General features: G+C 38.1%; 1 protein-coding gene across 1 annotated transcript; it reads left to right on the forward strand.

The window, feature by feature from the left end:
• Window positions 1–8,659: 8,659 nt before the first annotated feature.
• LOC138036617 (uncharacterized) lies at window positions 8,660–15,985 on the forward strand. The gene is made up of 3 exons (XM_068882749.1): window positions 8,660–8,698; window positions 10,512–12,313; window positions 13,305–15,985. Exons 1-3 carry the CDS (start codon window positions 8,672–8,674, stop codon window positions 14,014–14,016), a joined length of 2,541 nt encoding a protein of 846 aa, XP_068738850.1. The 5' UTR covers window positions 8,660–8,671; the 3' UTR covers window positions 14,017–15,985.

Here is a 15,985-nt window from a genome sequence, read left to right on the forward strand (position 1 = left end):
CCAATTCAGCAAGTAATTTTAAGGCCATGTTGCCGTTTGCAAAGGTAATATACCCATTCCGCTTTTGTTATTTCTCCTAGGAACCTAAAATTTACCCGGTTTACAGCCCTATTCAAGGTCTGTTTGTCCCTAAATTTCTTTATCGATATCTCATGTTTAAGGGCTTTTATGGCCATTTTCCCGAACCCACCATTTTAGCGTTCAAAAATGCCAAATGTGTTTTTTGGTTCAGACTTTTACTTGGGCACCATTCCACTTGAATTAATTCAATAGGAATAAAATTTCATTTGATGGTAAGACATAGTCCATGTTTTAATATGTGTGAGTTTTAAGCTTGTGCCTTGCATTGTCTTTGGTCTGAGAATAATTTAATTTGCAATTACCTACCGCATGTACGCACATGACACCGCAAATTTCTGAAGTCTTTCAATGAACCATATCATGTGTTTCCTTTCTTTATTGGGATTCAAACCCATTTGAAAGTAGCCTTTTAAGTGTAGATTTTTAACGTTTTAGCTGCATTGCGAATTTCTAATTGTATATAATTCGCAGCAAGAGCCACTGTTACCTTCATTTGGGTATTGCCTTTGGGGGTGTGTTTTAAGCAAGGGAAGTTTTTTTTGGTCTCAGCATTGGCTCATGGCTGTCTCACTGCTTTAACTACCAGAGTACGGAGTACAGTTACTTTAACAGAATGCGCCATTTTCGCAGTTCCAGCACGGGTTACTTGGGCAATAGTTTGTGAAATTAAGTGGTGGGCTTATGTGAGCAGAGAGTGCTGCATTATGGACTGTAAGATGCAATAATTATGGCAGGATTCCTTTTCAAAGAACCAGGAATAGTTTAAGAGCAATCAGAAAATTTACATATTTGAAGATGACAACAGGTGCTTTTGACATGTGTAATTGACAAGGGCGTGTCAAGGTAAAGGAAGGCCACATGTTGCCGGCCACGCCCAGATTTAAGCTACAGTGTCCGAATGTGGTTTTGATTTTTAATATTACAGATTAATTTTTAAATACCAACAGAAAGATTAAACATTACTTATTAAGATTATTATTATTGTTATTGTTAGTCGTTTCTTTTGTGAATAGCAGCTTAAAGGCCTTAGACAACTACTGGAACTGTATTTTCGGTACCAGGCCTTCAAAACGACGCGCAAAAAGCTGCGTATGCTGATATTCGTCTTACATTTCAGGAAGTCCTTATTTGGGCTGAATTTGGCTTTTTGTATTAATTAGGGCTTCAGTTTAACCACTTGGCATGTTTCTAGCTTTTCTTAATTCAAAGTGATGAAAAGGCCGAAAATAAAATTTGATAAAAGGATTGCATATGAGCGAAATGACAAGAACTAGAATTGTTTCCTACCTTGTGTTTACTTTACAAGTAGGAATATAGACTTACCGGTCCTTACCAGATGATGTCATGCTATCAGGCGCTAAATAGAATGGTTTGAATCAAGCTTTATTTACTGGTAAATTGTGCCTGGCCTTCAAGAGTGCACTTTGATTAATCACGCTGGTATTAGCGTCTTTAATACTGACAGATGCCTTTCATGAAAGCGAAATGGAATCCCCATCTGGTAAAGGAGTGAAGCGAGGTTGTTCAACCTCAGGTGCCCGCAGGTTGTGGTTTGGTGTGTGCTGTTGGACTGTCAAAGTTAAATGTTCACCTTTTGGTCAAATAAAGCTCGCAGAAAACGTCAATGAACAAGTCTTGATAAAGGATAGCACTTAGGGAGTATCCATAGCTAATCACTCTTGGCACGTGGTCAATGGGCAGAACCTGACTTTAATAGGGAGCTTAAGCACACGTGTTTTTGAGACGCGTACAGCAACCGGAAAGAGCGGTTTTCCCTTTTCAGTTATTTTAACACAACTTTACATTTGCATTGCTAAATGTCTTTTCTCCATTAGAGATGATTAGTTTTAAAAATCTGGGAGACACCACTGTCCTGGCCAGTGAAAGGTTCTCTTCCAGTTGCCGTGCGCATCTCAAAAAAAGCATGTGCTTGAGCTCCGCACTGAAAGACTGGGACCTATTTTGAGTGTCATTTCAAGATGGTGACGTATTAAAGTAAGTAAGACCTCTTTCATCTTAGTTGTTATCTCTTTTTCTTCTTAAGAGTTCGGTGACTGAAATAAATCAGCATAAAAAAACATGGTCTAAGCATTATTTGGCCAAAATGCCATATAAAAGCTATTATAAAATGTTTAGGATTACTCGTACCTCATTTGTTAGAGTGCCTTCGATTCATGTAGTGATGAAGCAGTCATTCTAAGATTCTCTGCCTTTTATCAATACCTTTACTAAGGCTTAAACCATCCTTACTTTGTCTTACATGAAATTTGTATTCATATCAGTGAATGAATGGGTATTTAAGAGTATTAGGTGTCTTTTGTCAACCACAAATTCTGGCCAACAATACAGTAAACAGCACTGGAAAATCATGTGTGCGGCTTAGTTGGTTATACATGTATATGTCTCCTAAAATTCTTAAATAGCTATGTGGTTAATATTGTAGTTTTGTGACATTGACTGTTTCATGGAGAGTGATATCTTCAAATCACCAGTAATCCAAGGAATTTGTTTGAAAATTGTGTCTCTGGGGATAATATTGTCTGATTGTTTTGATTTTTGTTTCAAGTGTTATAGGAATGCTGGGTGGTATGATATTTATTATCTTAGTTTGATCAATTAATCCATGGGTCAAATTAATGATGGATTGTCTGCCTGGAAGATTGAGCCATTTTTATGTTAATGTATATGAATACAGCTTTTAACTGTTCTTTTTTTAGTGCAAAGAAAGAGCATTTCACCTGAGGCATAGATGGACAAGTGCACAGTCATGGCTCTTTTCAAATTTTGAGCAAAGGGATGCAGGTCATGGGTTAACAGAAAAGGGGCAAAAAATTGAAAGCTTTAATGATGAAAGTAAATGTGAAGAAACCAGCGAAGATGACACGGATGAAGAATTTAGCAAAGAATTTAGTAATGCTGTTAGGTGTTCAACCAAGTACACTGAACAAGATTTGTCAAGGATAGATGAAATGCCACCTGAAGTACAAGCTGTCGAATCCAGTGAAGATGGCGTGGATGGAAAATTCAGTGATGAAGATGAAACCCATAATGATAGTAATACTGTTGCTGGCTGTCCTCCACTGCCCGTTTACAAAATTGGTGTGGGTGGAAAATCAAGCAAACAGGAGAAAGTAATGATGCCACAAGTTTCCCCTTGCTTTCCCCAACCACCTGTTTACAGTAAGCAACCTCTGCAGGTGCCAGGAAGAGATGAAAAAACAAGTGTAACGTATGATCAAGAATCCAGTGAAGATAATAGTGATGGAGAGGAAAGTGATCAGTCAGTGAGCTGTCGGCCCAAAAAGACTTGCCCCTTACCCAGTTGTAATGCAAGAGTTGTTCATTTACCAAGACACATGCGCAGTGTTCATGGCTGGTCCAAAGACTCTGCAAGCACTGTCACATCTCGTTTTCTGCTGAGAAAGAAGTATGTTTTCACCAATGAAGAAAGGGCTTCTGCTGGAAATAGGAACAAGAAAAAAGAGTCGTGTCCGGAAAGTAAGGTCAACACCAAGAAACCCTGTCGGAGGAAAAAACTTTGCCCTTTCCCAGGCTGCCAGATAGTCACAGAGAGGCTGCCTCAACATCTGCTCCGCAGGCATCGCTTGAAGCGAGATGATTCTAAATACAAGAAGATTACATCTCTTGCAAAAGTTATACCTGCAAGCACAATGCCCCAAAAACTGCTTGAAATAAAGGAGGAAAGCGAAAAGAGCTTCGACGAGAGTCTTGACACTTGGTGGCCACAAGCAGAGGAAAGACAAAATGCAAGAGATTCTAGTTGTCCAAAGGATATCGTTTCTCCCCAATTTTCAGACGTAAATGAATCTGGTGAAGAGGGGAGTTCTGAGGAACCTAATGAATCTAGCAAGATTGAGAGTGAAGTTGATGAAAGTGCTAACGTAGCATCCCAAGTGCTGAGCAAGTTTCACAGGTGGCTTCTCTCACCTGATGGTGAGAAGAAGGATGCAAAGACGGCTAAACAGCATGTGGCACAGGTCAAGAGAGTGTTGTCAATACTTGATAATGGAGGAAAAGTTGAGTCCTTGCTAGAAGCCACAAATATTAGAGATATTTTCCTCGGCGAGCATGCGGCTGAGAAGTATCATCCAGCGACGATAAAATCATATTTGATGAGCCTGCAACACTTTTGTTCCTTTGTGCTCAGTGACAGACCACCTGATGTTGAATTTAATACTGATGATGTGGTCAGAATACGCGACAAGTTTAAGAGATGGTCGGCATCATATAAAAAAGAATCAACAAGAAGAAGATGGGAAAAAAATGAAGAAGACGTAAGCTCCCTTATCACCCCAGACAAAATAAGGCAGTTTGATAAGAGCCAAGCTTCAAGTGATGCTGTAATTGTCCTGGGGAACCTGTGTGAAAATCATGGAAAGGAGATGATGAATCAAGCAAAGTATACTCTTGTGAGGGACTATCTTATTGCGCAAATCATGATCGATAACGCTAATCGCGCCGGGGTGGTTTCGTGTATGACTGTAGACGAGTTTCGCAGGGCTTTGTTGGAGGGCGATAGACATATTATTCGAGTTCTCAATCACAAAACAATTGACACACATGGACCAGCAAGAGTGATATTAACAAAGCCTCTGTACAGTCACATTGATGTTTACATCAAGGAGATGCGCTCAAAATTGCCCGGTGTGGAGTCTGGTGGGAAACAGCCGTTATTTCTGTCGTGGATGGGAAAAACAATGCAGTCAAATCAAATGACAAAGGTCCTTAGCTCCATTTTCAAAAAAGCAGGGATTGACGGTCCAGTCCACCACACCTTGTACAGGAAGAGTGCTGTATCTGAGTGTCACTCACATCACAAGGAAATTAGTAGTAGTCTCGCCCATTTGATGGCCCACAGAGAAGTAACAGCTCAGAAATATTACTGACTTTTTGAAAAAAACAAGTCTTCCTTGAAAGCATCTGAACAACTTCATGGTGTTATGAGAAAACCCCACTGCAGTCCGAAGAAAAGCCCAAAGAAAAGCCCAAAGAAAAGCCCGAAGAAAAACAAAGATAAAATGGACGACATATCTGATCCTGTGGTTGCTAAGCGATCTTTGTGGAAGGATGAGTCATTGAAAGCAATTCATGATCTGTTTAAGGAAGAAATATCAACCCAAAACATTGCCCTATCTACCGTCAAAGAAAAAATCAAATCTGATCCAATTTTGCATCAGGAAAGCCCCAGGCGAGTGTATGACAGGATACGGTTGGAATTGCGCAAAGAAAACCAAAATGCCAGCAGCATCGGGGAGCCACTTGCACTGCCTATGGAGACTGAAGCTGTCGAATCCCGTATCAATCGAATGTTCGAGGAAACGTGCAGTCAATCATCTGATATCATGCCTCCTACAGACACCACAGAGAAATCGAAAGGTGTTTTCAGTGCGGAGCAGGCAAAAGTACTGGTTGATTTGTTTAAAGACATGATCAAGGGAGCACCAATTTCAAAGCCTGTGATTACCACACGTCTACAAGGAGAAAGTATGACAAAAACTCTGTTTAAAGACTGCACTATAGCTCAAGTTGTGAACAGATTAAAATATGAACGAAAGTAGAACTACAAGAGAGTATGTGAGTCAAACTAGTAGAACGATTACCATCAGACAAGCTCTCTGTGATTTGAGCATTTTTGTTAGAATTTGGTCAATCGAGTAAAGAATCAGTGGCAAGATATGTAACACTTAAGCATCCCGTTTTCATCGTTGCATGCATGGTGCATCTTTTAAGTGCTATTTAAACTTCCAAATGTTTGTTCAGTGTATTTTGAGAAGAAAACATTCAAGTTATTTGTTCAAGTTTATAAAACGCTATTGTTAAAACAATAGGTTTTACAATAAAGTTCCAGTTATTTTACAAGTTACTTTAATAATGAGCGATTACTTCACGAAAAGCCTTGTAATCGATATAATCTATCAGGGGAATTTTTATTAGCCAAAAAAAGTTCAGAAAAATTGATGCATAGGGCGAAGTATTTAGTAGAGAGGTTATCTATAATTAGACTATGCTAAAAACATGAGAACTTTCGAGTTTCTATGGGAATTCACCCATCATAAATCAGACAATTTGGCCAAGCGCTGTAGCCCACAATTTTTTCATGTAGACAACTCGAGGACCTGATAATACAAGACTAAAAGGTGAGGGTTGGCGTGGGAGGCCTTTCTCTTTTCCATGAACAATTTGTTAGAAAAGAGCCATTTGACTTGATTTACTTTCATTGTTCATTTCAGTTTACAGTGTCCCCAATTAGCGCTCCAGCGCTAGAACTACTAGATACTTTAATAAAGTTCGTTTCCTTTCCTTTTTCCATAAACGTTACTCAAGTGCCATAGCGATACCAAAGTGCCACTTTATGTTACTCAAGTGCCACAGTGATACCAAAGTGTCACTTCATGTTACTCAAGTGCCATTGTTACCAAAGTGCCAAGTTACATAAGTGTCAAACCACTTACATGAGTGCCATTTACGTTACGGAAGTGCCATATTTTAGTTACAAAAGTGCCAATACGTCTAGCTCTCTCTCTCTCTCTCTCTCTCTCTCTCTCTCTCTCTCTCTCTAGACGTAAGAGGGGCACTTTTGTAACCCTGTTGTCTCCCTGCCTGCCAAATCTGTGGCTTTACATTTTAAACTTTTGTTTGCAATTTGTTTGAGGCCTCACCATGTTGTGATGCTGACGCTAGAAGATCTTCATTAGTGATTGAAATCCCTTTCATTTACATGCTTTTCTTTAACACTAAGGTTACAAATGTGCCCTATGCTAGGGTAAGGGCCTTTTTAAGGTGTCAAAACTCAAAATTTCGTCAACACATGCCTAAAAGGAAGCTAGAACGGTCCTATAGCATTCTCTCGCTTACCCCAATAAAATAACAAACGTGGATTTCACTGTTCCAAAAAATGACAAGTAAATTGTACACTTTTAAGTCGAGTCGATGTTTCAGGATTAATTGAATCAGCTTGAACTAACAAATTGAACTTCAATATCTAATTTCAAGAAGTGCAACGCACGAAAAATTACGAAACTTACGGAAAAGTTAGTTTTATTACCACACATTTCATCATTAAAATTTGAGTTTGTTTCGTGAAATTTTAAATACAAAAATTGCTATTGGTTTCTTACTTGGTATAAGCGGCTATGCGGGTTGCGAAAGTGCCCGTTTTGCAAGATATTTTAATAGTGAGAGATTCTAAGTTCTTTTTAACAACACTTTAAATCCTTTGGTCTAAAATAAGTTACCAATGAACTCTCTCATCAGCAAAAGTTTCGATTCCTTAGTGTGAAACTCAGGCCGGAGGCGACCTTTTTCTCTCTATGTTCAATACGCAGGAACACTTGCACACGCATATTTCGGTACGGTCTATCAGCATGCACATAAAAACATATGTGATGACGACGATGTACTCATTATTGGATTACTGTAATTGTGTGTCTTATGCAGAAAGGATGGGTCTTTGTATATATGCTTGTTTTAGGAGAATCGCGGATCAAACCTACTATACTTACACACAATAAGGATAACAACGTCAATGCGTCTTTGGCAGATATTTTCAAGAGGGTGTTCCTTCGACAGCAGAGTGGAGAAAAGAAATTTTTCTCCACCCTGATCTACCAAGCGTTCTGAGTGGTTTAATTAAGCAGCCAACTTTATGAGATGGCGGTACAAAGCGTGCAGCAGAATGCCCTTCCTGTTATCCGTAGTTTTGTGTGCGTGCTGCTTTGAAATAATCGCAAATGTCACGTTATTTACGATCCAAAAGTTAAATTTCACCATTAAAAGAGCACTGCACTACGGCAAAATTAACCAGAAGACCTCACGTGGTGTGAAGTAGTAATTAAGGAATCCACACGATCATAAGAAACAAGTTTGTAACTGTAAAACAATAGTGGTGATATGTTGGCGCAAACACGTACAATCCTTGACGTACAATCCTTCGCGTCCTTCGCGTGCGCATCTTATGAATAAAATTGTTTGAAGCCATTTCTCTACAAACGTAAGTTAAACTTTACTAACTGACAAATAAAGAAAGATGAAGGGAGAAATATTTGCCTGCGGCTTATTCTTATGTTGCGCACGCAGTATGGCGTTAGGGATCAACTAACGGGCTCCTGGTCAACTATATTTGTTTTACAAAGTATTTTAAAGAGTGTTTAAATTCCTTCAATATAAAAATACACACGCCGCCTAAATGGAGGTCTTTTGTTCATTTTGCGGTAGAGTTGTTCTGTTCTGATCATGAAATTTATTTTTCTGGTTTACAAAAGAAGCAAGTTTACTCCTGTAAATCATCCATGTAGAAGTATCCAAAGTTTTGGTTCCAGTAGCTAGGTTGTGATCACTTATTAAATTTATTATCTTTTGAACAAAAACTAAACGCAAATTGCCCCAATTGTTTCAGCCTGGTCGGTATCTAACTGCAGCGCAAAAAAAAAACTGTTTTTAGCACCGTGTTAAAAAAATTGGAACGTGGGAGTTTGGACCCAATAAAGAGATGAATTGAAACGTTTTACATGAAGTAACGGCTCGGCGTCCATGCGGTACCTTTGCTGTGTGTTTTTGGACGAACCGGACCATGAATGACAAGGACAAGAAAGAGAGCGTGAGTATTAAATAGATTTTAGGGTTTCTTTGCCAGGATTTGCTTGTAATTTGTGCAGTGTGTGTGACCATTAATTAAGCTACTAGTATTTCTTGATGACAAGTGACACCATGTAATGAAGATTTTAAGATCGGTTAGTTACTTGGCGATCGATTTGTCAACTTGATAGGAACAATTCTCCTATTTTTTGGTATCTCGTTAAAAAACTGTGACCAATAGTGCATCTTGAAAACGCCAGGCTTACAGTAATTTCATTTGTAATCTGTCCCAATCCGGTCTCACAAGTCCTTCTTCTATTCCGATTTATTTGCATCTCCTTGTTGTTATTTTACACAAGTAAAGTATTATTTCAAGGTTTCTTTTGATTTGAAAGCTCTGCCCAAACTACCTGTACGTGTAATAACGTGATCATGATAAAATATTGTTGTTACTAGTATCACAAAGAGTGTCCCACTTGTATTTCACTGTTGTTTTATATAATATTGTTATATACCCAGACTTTCACTCGGGGGGCGGGGACACTTCCACAAAAAATGGGTGGGGGTGTGCGGCACGCTTCCTGAAACCCTTACCCTATTTCAGACCGAAATGTGTGATTTTTCCCTACCATATTTCTGACCTGACCCTTAAATCAATACCCTATTTCAGACCTGCCTTATAATCAGTTCCCTAGTTCAGACCATTGTTAAAGGCAATGTTTATATGCTTTTATTAAGTAGGATACAAAATTGTACAAAGTTTCGAGCTTAAAATTCCACATTATAAAGCAGGTTGCATAACGTAATGTTAATATTATGACTAATATGCTATACACGGGAACAAAACAATAGTGTATTTACGAACTGTAACCTTGGAATAAATGAAAATACAGGGATTCGAAGGGATTACTGTGTAGTAATATACCATTTGATCGTACCACAACTATTAAATATTTTACATAAATGAACATTATTTACTGAAACCCCACTTAAGTCTTTGCTGAACAGCTTAAATGTGTATGCATAATAGATATTACACCTCCGATTGCTGTCCCATAGTACAATAAACTATATCCAAAGTTCCAGCCGTTTTGCCATTGAAGTCTCAATGAAGGTCGCGATTGCTGTCCTATAATACAACAGGTGATCATGCGGTACATTCAGAATTGAACTCTTAATTTACTGAAACCATCAAACATATCCCAGATTCCAGTCATTTGTGCTAGCGAAGTTTAAAATTAATGAGCAATAATTGAAATATACCCAATTCAAAACTGGAGTGCACAAACCATACCCTATTTCAGACAAAAATGGTCAAAATTGATACCCTATTGCAGACCAAAATGGTTAAAAAGCCATACAATTCCACAGTTGTTTCCCACAACAGATACAAGGTTTATTTGTTTGTTAATTTTTTTGTTTTGCTGTGATTGTTATATATAACAAAGCACTTAATGTCTGGTCCCCCAGGAAACTACTGTAGTTACATTTGTTTTCCTGTGAGTCCTGATATTACCCTCGACTTTATCCGGGGAAACATCAGAAGTCTCAAGAAAACAAAACTAACTGTTTCCCTCTGGCCCGTACATTAAGTGTATATTATTTGAAGCATATTTTTCCCAGTGGCCATCATCAATAGCTAACCTTACATGGTATACTTGTAATTTTACATTGTGCATGTATAAGTAATAGTGTACTTATATAGCCCAAATTTTCATGTGTATATGTTCAAATGCATTTACAGTACATGCGTTTTTATGCCCAACCAGCCCACGCATTGTTTACAATATCGTATAGGTTGTAATATATCTATGATTACTTTTTAATTATCCCAGAAAGCTGTTGCTTTGAGGAAGTCATGGACACATAGCATGTCCAGTGAAGAGGATGGAGATGAATCAGAGCATCATACAGAGGAAGATTTGTCAAGTAGTGAAGAAAGTGGTGGCAGACCTTCTGGTCATGAAGAAAAGAAAGATAATTCAGATGAAGGAATTGTAGAAGAGAAGTCAGCCAATATTGATGAGAACAAATCTGACCAGTCTAAAAAGAAAAAGCGTCAATGCAAAGCGAGGATTAAAAAAGAATGTCCTGTACCCTACTGTGATAAGACTGTTGTTCATATCCCAAGGCATTTGGTAAAAGTACATAATTGGTCCAAACATCAAGCTCGTGCTGCAGTCTTGCGGTTTAATTTACGTAAGAAATATGCCTTTTCATCTTCAGAGAGTGCAGTTGCTGGCAATAGGAAAAAGAAAGCAAATGCTGATGAGAGTGGAAAAAAGAAGTGCAAGGATTACCACAAAAAGAGAGTTTGTCCAATTGTGGGTTGCGCTGCAGTGGTCCAAAGGTTACCTGCACATTTGCAACAAGTTCATGGTTTCAGTCCACAGGGTGTAAAGTACAAGAGCTTGTTAAAGAAAGCTTTTCCACAACCCAAGAGGCCCTATTTGGTTCAAATGATTGAAAAGAGAACTGCTAAGAGAAAAGTTGAATTTGAATCACATGTGCCTGATATGGTGGAGACGGTAAGAAATAATGAAGATGAAGATGAAGAGAGCAGATTGGAAAGTTTTGAACAAACTGAGACTTCATCATCAGGCAATGATGTGGTTTTAATTGACGATGATGATGAGGATAGCATTGAGAGTACTGACCCTGAAGTGATAGTCTTGCTTGCCAAATGGTTACAATCACCTGATGGAGGGAAAAAAGATGAGAAAACTGCAAAACAACATGTGTCACAGATAAAGAACATTTTATCTCTGATTGATGCTGACAGAAGAGTGATGTCGCTTTTTGATTGCACCCTAATTCAGAGCAAATTTGTGAAGTATGCTGAAGAGAAATATGTTCCTCAAACAATCAAATCATACTTAATGAGCCTTCGTCATTTCTACAGCTATGTCTTAGCAGAAAGGCCAGCAATTGATGCATCTACCGAGCTGGTTACTCAAATGATGGAAAAGGTAAAGAGGTGGTCTGCCTCCTACAAGAGATCTAGCCTAAAGAGAAAGTGGGAAAAGATGGAAGAAGACAGAGTGGAACTTGTTACACCTGAAAAAATTGATCAGTTTGAAAGAAGCCAAGCTGCTAGGGATGCTGTCATTTTGCTGGGAAAGTTGAGTGGAGCACATAACATTGAGATCACTCAGAGTCACTATACCCTTCTGAGGGACTATCTTCTGGTGGAAATCTCAATTGACAATGCAAACCGGGCGGGAGTACTGTCAAATATGACTGTGAAAGAATTTCAACGGGGTTACAAAGAAGATGACAGATACATTATTCACGTGATGAACCATAAAACATTTCATGTCCATGGGCCAGCCCAAGTCGTCTTCACTGGAAATCTGAAAAACTGGATGAATGTCTTCATCAAACAAGTGAGATCAAAGGTCCCTGGTGTTGCAACTGAGAAAGAACAGCCATTATTTCCATCTTGGAATGGAAAGAAATTGCAATCAGGCCAAATAAGCAAAGCCATCCAATCAGTCTGGAAGAAGGCTGGAATTTCAGGACCCGTCCACAGCACACTCTTCAGAAAAGGTGCAGTGACAACATGTCACAGCAGCCAGAAGGAAATGAGCAGCAATCTTGCAGATTTGATGGCACATAAAGAAGACACAGCAAAGAGGTACATGTACAGTATAGTTCTATTATTTTACTTGTTACTATTTGTTTTTATCTGCCATTCAGTATAATTGAATTTTCTTGCTCCAAATTGAGTCTATTTTAGCATTTGTGCGCTTCTTTTCATGTACGTGTACAAACCATTTCTCTGGATTTAGTTTTTTTTTTTTGCCTGAAAGCTCCATTTCAAAGAACTTGCCTGTATGGATACCACTAGTACTGAGCCTAGCAACTTATAAATTATTTCTTTTGTCTGATCATAAACAAAGGAAAATCAGTCAACTGTGCCACTTTTGTTCGCTGCTTTTGAGTTGCTACAAGATACATGTACATGTACTGTACTCATGGTGTCCATGGGTAAGTTCTTCAAAATGGAGCTTTCAACAGAAAAACTAAATCCAGAGCAATGATTTGTACACAACAAAAAGCCCACAATGCCAAAATTTAGTCCATTTGGAGCAAAACAAAACCTGGGTAAATTGTCACTTGTGACATTAAGTTTTTGTATTAGCCTCTTCAATTATTTTTGCTTGAAATACATTTTTTGGTTTTAATTTTCACATTAATTTTTTGTTTTTTGATGTAGAATTTCAAATTTATGTTTAAATGTTTAGGTGTTAGATTTAGATGTTAGACCTTATCTGGTGCATGTTCAAATTAGTTTTTTAACCCTTTTACTCCCAAGATCTGAGTAGTAATTCTCCTTACAGTATTTAGTCTAATACACTTTCCTGTTGTCAGTTTGGAAAATTTGGCATTAGATTGATTCCTTGAGTTGATAGTTTTCTCAATTCTTGTTATCTGCTTGCTGGACATTGACATTGTACAGAGAAGTTGTACATTGATCATTCCTGGGAGTGAAAGGGTTAAGCTCCCAGCTGCCACGGAAATACACCAATAACTTGCTTGTTTAATTATTTGCCTGTTTATTTATTTATTTATTTATAGTGTTTGTTTATTTATTTATTGATTTATTTATTTACTTACTTACTTAGGTACTACCGCCTGACAGAAAAGAGTAAATCATCTGTTAAAGCTTCTCAGCAGCTTCACACCGTTATGAGAATGAAAAGCAAGGAAGATGGTGTAAAAGTACATGACAAGGAAGAACGTGATCTAACAGAGCAAGATGTAGATGTACATGAGGCAGAAAGTGTTGCTAAAGCTGGCAGTCCATCTAGAGTACCATGGAGCTCTGTGGCAGTTGATGAAATGCGAAAGCTCTTTCATGATGAAATATTGGAAAAAAGCTTAAGCCTTGCATCTGTCAAAGAAAAGATTACAGGAAGCAAAATCCTCAAAACAGAAGATCCTAAGCGTGTATACGACAGGGTTCGGGCGGAATGGAGGTTTCCTAGCAGTGATGACAAGCCAGAGCCAACTTTGCCAACAGAAAGAGACGAAATGAAGGACAGAGTCGATCGTATGTTTAGAGAAGATGTACCCAGTGAAGATTTTACCAGTGACATTGTACCACCCACATCAATATCTTCCAGGGCAAAGGCACTTTTCTCTGAGGATCATGTAAGAACACTGCTTCGTTTATTTGAAGATATGATGGGAAATGTACCAATTTCTAAAAACGAAATCCTTAAACGGCTTTCCAATGATGTTGAGGGGAAAGAAATTATATCAGTGCTATCTGTAAGTCAAGTTCTTAATCGTATCAAATACGAGCGAAGACAAAGAAGAGCTAAATTGCATTAAGAGGAACAGTGTGGGTCTAGTCTGATATAAGAACTTTTGTTTGCTAGTCAATATTGCTCTAACGGGTCACTGACTTTGGTTGCTATTCAAATCCCTGTCACATTGTTTGTACTGATTGATTTGCTTTCATTTACTTTTGTGTGCATGTATTAACATCATACTGTAACTACAATGTTTCGTGAAATACTTTATGCAGCCTTAAGTAGTCACAAGTTAAGGCACAAACTCAGGGGCTCTTGTTTGGATCGGTTGTACGTGCACACCGGCGGGTCTAATCTGCAGGTCGTGAGTCGTGGGTCGCGGGTCATTGTTTAACCAATACAGAAAGTATCCTGAACATTCATAAAAGCTAACCTTAGGCCGAAAAACTTTTATTTAGGCCTAATTAGGTCTAAGGTTAGCTTTTAAGAATGTTTAGGATACTTTCTGTATTGGTGAAACAATGACCTGCAACCTGCGACCCGCAAATGAGACCCGCCGTGTGCACACTACATGATTTTATACACAATTATGTGCATGCAATAAATGCTGTACATCATTGGTTTAAATAGTCATGTTAAAGATGGGAACTTATCAAGTTGACAAAGCAATGTTTTAATGTACCGGTACACTGCAGTAATCCATGTATGATCAACCCTTAAAGGCCCAATACAGGTTTTGAGAATTAGAAAATTCATTTTCATTTGAATTGATTTATCACATTGTTTAAAGCGCTTGTCCCAACTACGACCATTTTGTCGTAAAGGGTTTAGCCTACATGTAATTACAAGAGCAAGTGAAAGAAAGTAGATCTTTGTGCTTGGAATTATTCTATTTCAATTAATAGGGTATGCATGTGTCACAAGCTCTGAAAACAGTTTTACATAATGTCAAGTAAGCAATTTCAAGCTACAGGATCTCTATACATGGTTCACTTGTCAGGAATTAAGTTTCATTTTTGTCTTTTCTTAATGTGACAATGAAGAAACGGCTGGAGCCCCATAATTTTGCCAGTACTAGATTTACATGTGGATATACTTTTTGGGACACATGTAAGGGAAACTCCTCTGATTAATTAAACCAGACCAGATACTGTATTTAAGAAAGTAGGTATTAAGGCCACTGGAGGGTATTCCTGTTGTGAAAAAGGTTTAACTTCAGGTTTGTTTTATGTTGAGTTGATACTCTGTTAAATGAAGTACCCCAAACCACCTACAGGTGTAAGTGCATTTTTAAGCCAGGCCCGATATAATGTACATGTTGATAGTGGAGCAAATATTTTATGCAGGTGATGGGTAACAGGTAATTTTCTAAAAGAATGTATACATCTTGTTGCCACACCATTATCAAAAACTAATGATAAACAAGCTATTTGGAGTGCTACAATACTCAGGCTAACAGGAGTTAACCTGTTAGCCAGGATAGCACTGAAGCTATAGGTGGCCTGTTTATGGGCAGCTTTCAATAATGTTAACCCTTTTACTCCACGATCTGAGTAGTGATTCTCCTTAGTAGGTGCCATATGCTTTCTTTTGTGTTGGTGTGGAGAATTTGGCATTAGATCATTACAATATATATCCTCCATCATGCAGGAGCTGATAATTTTCTTACTTCTTATCACATTTGCTTGACACTACCTATAAGATTAATGTAAGGAGTTTATTATTACCACTTCTGGGAGAGAGAGGGTTAATATTCTGAACAATATATCTTTTTGACTGGCACCCATTTTCCCATTACATGTACCTGTTACCCATTACCTGTAAAATATAGTGACTGGTTGGTAGCATTACATCTGCTCTCATGGTTGAGTTATTATCATAAGTTCTGTACATGTACTTCAGAATTCAAAGGCATGTTATTGTTTATGTTAGGTGTGGCAAACAACAAAATCGGTTTGGGAGAAGTTCTTTGTTACTGTCAAACACAAAGTGTGAACTCTCCAAGTCCCTAAAAAAATAAGTTTCTAATTGTGTAACAACATTTAAAC

This window comes from Montipora capricornis, unplaced genomic scaffold (genome assembly GCF_036669925.1).
Source record: "Montipora capricornis isolate CH-2021 unplaced genomic scaffold, ASM3666992v2 scaffold_491, whole genome shotgun sequence".
Taxonomy (NCBI): domain Eukaryota; kingdom Metazoa; phylum Cnidaria; class Anthozoa; order Scleractinia; family Acroporidae; genus Montipora; species Montipora capricornis.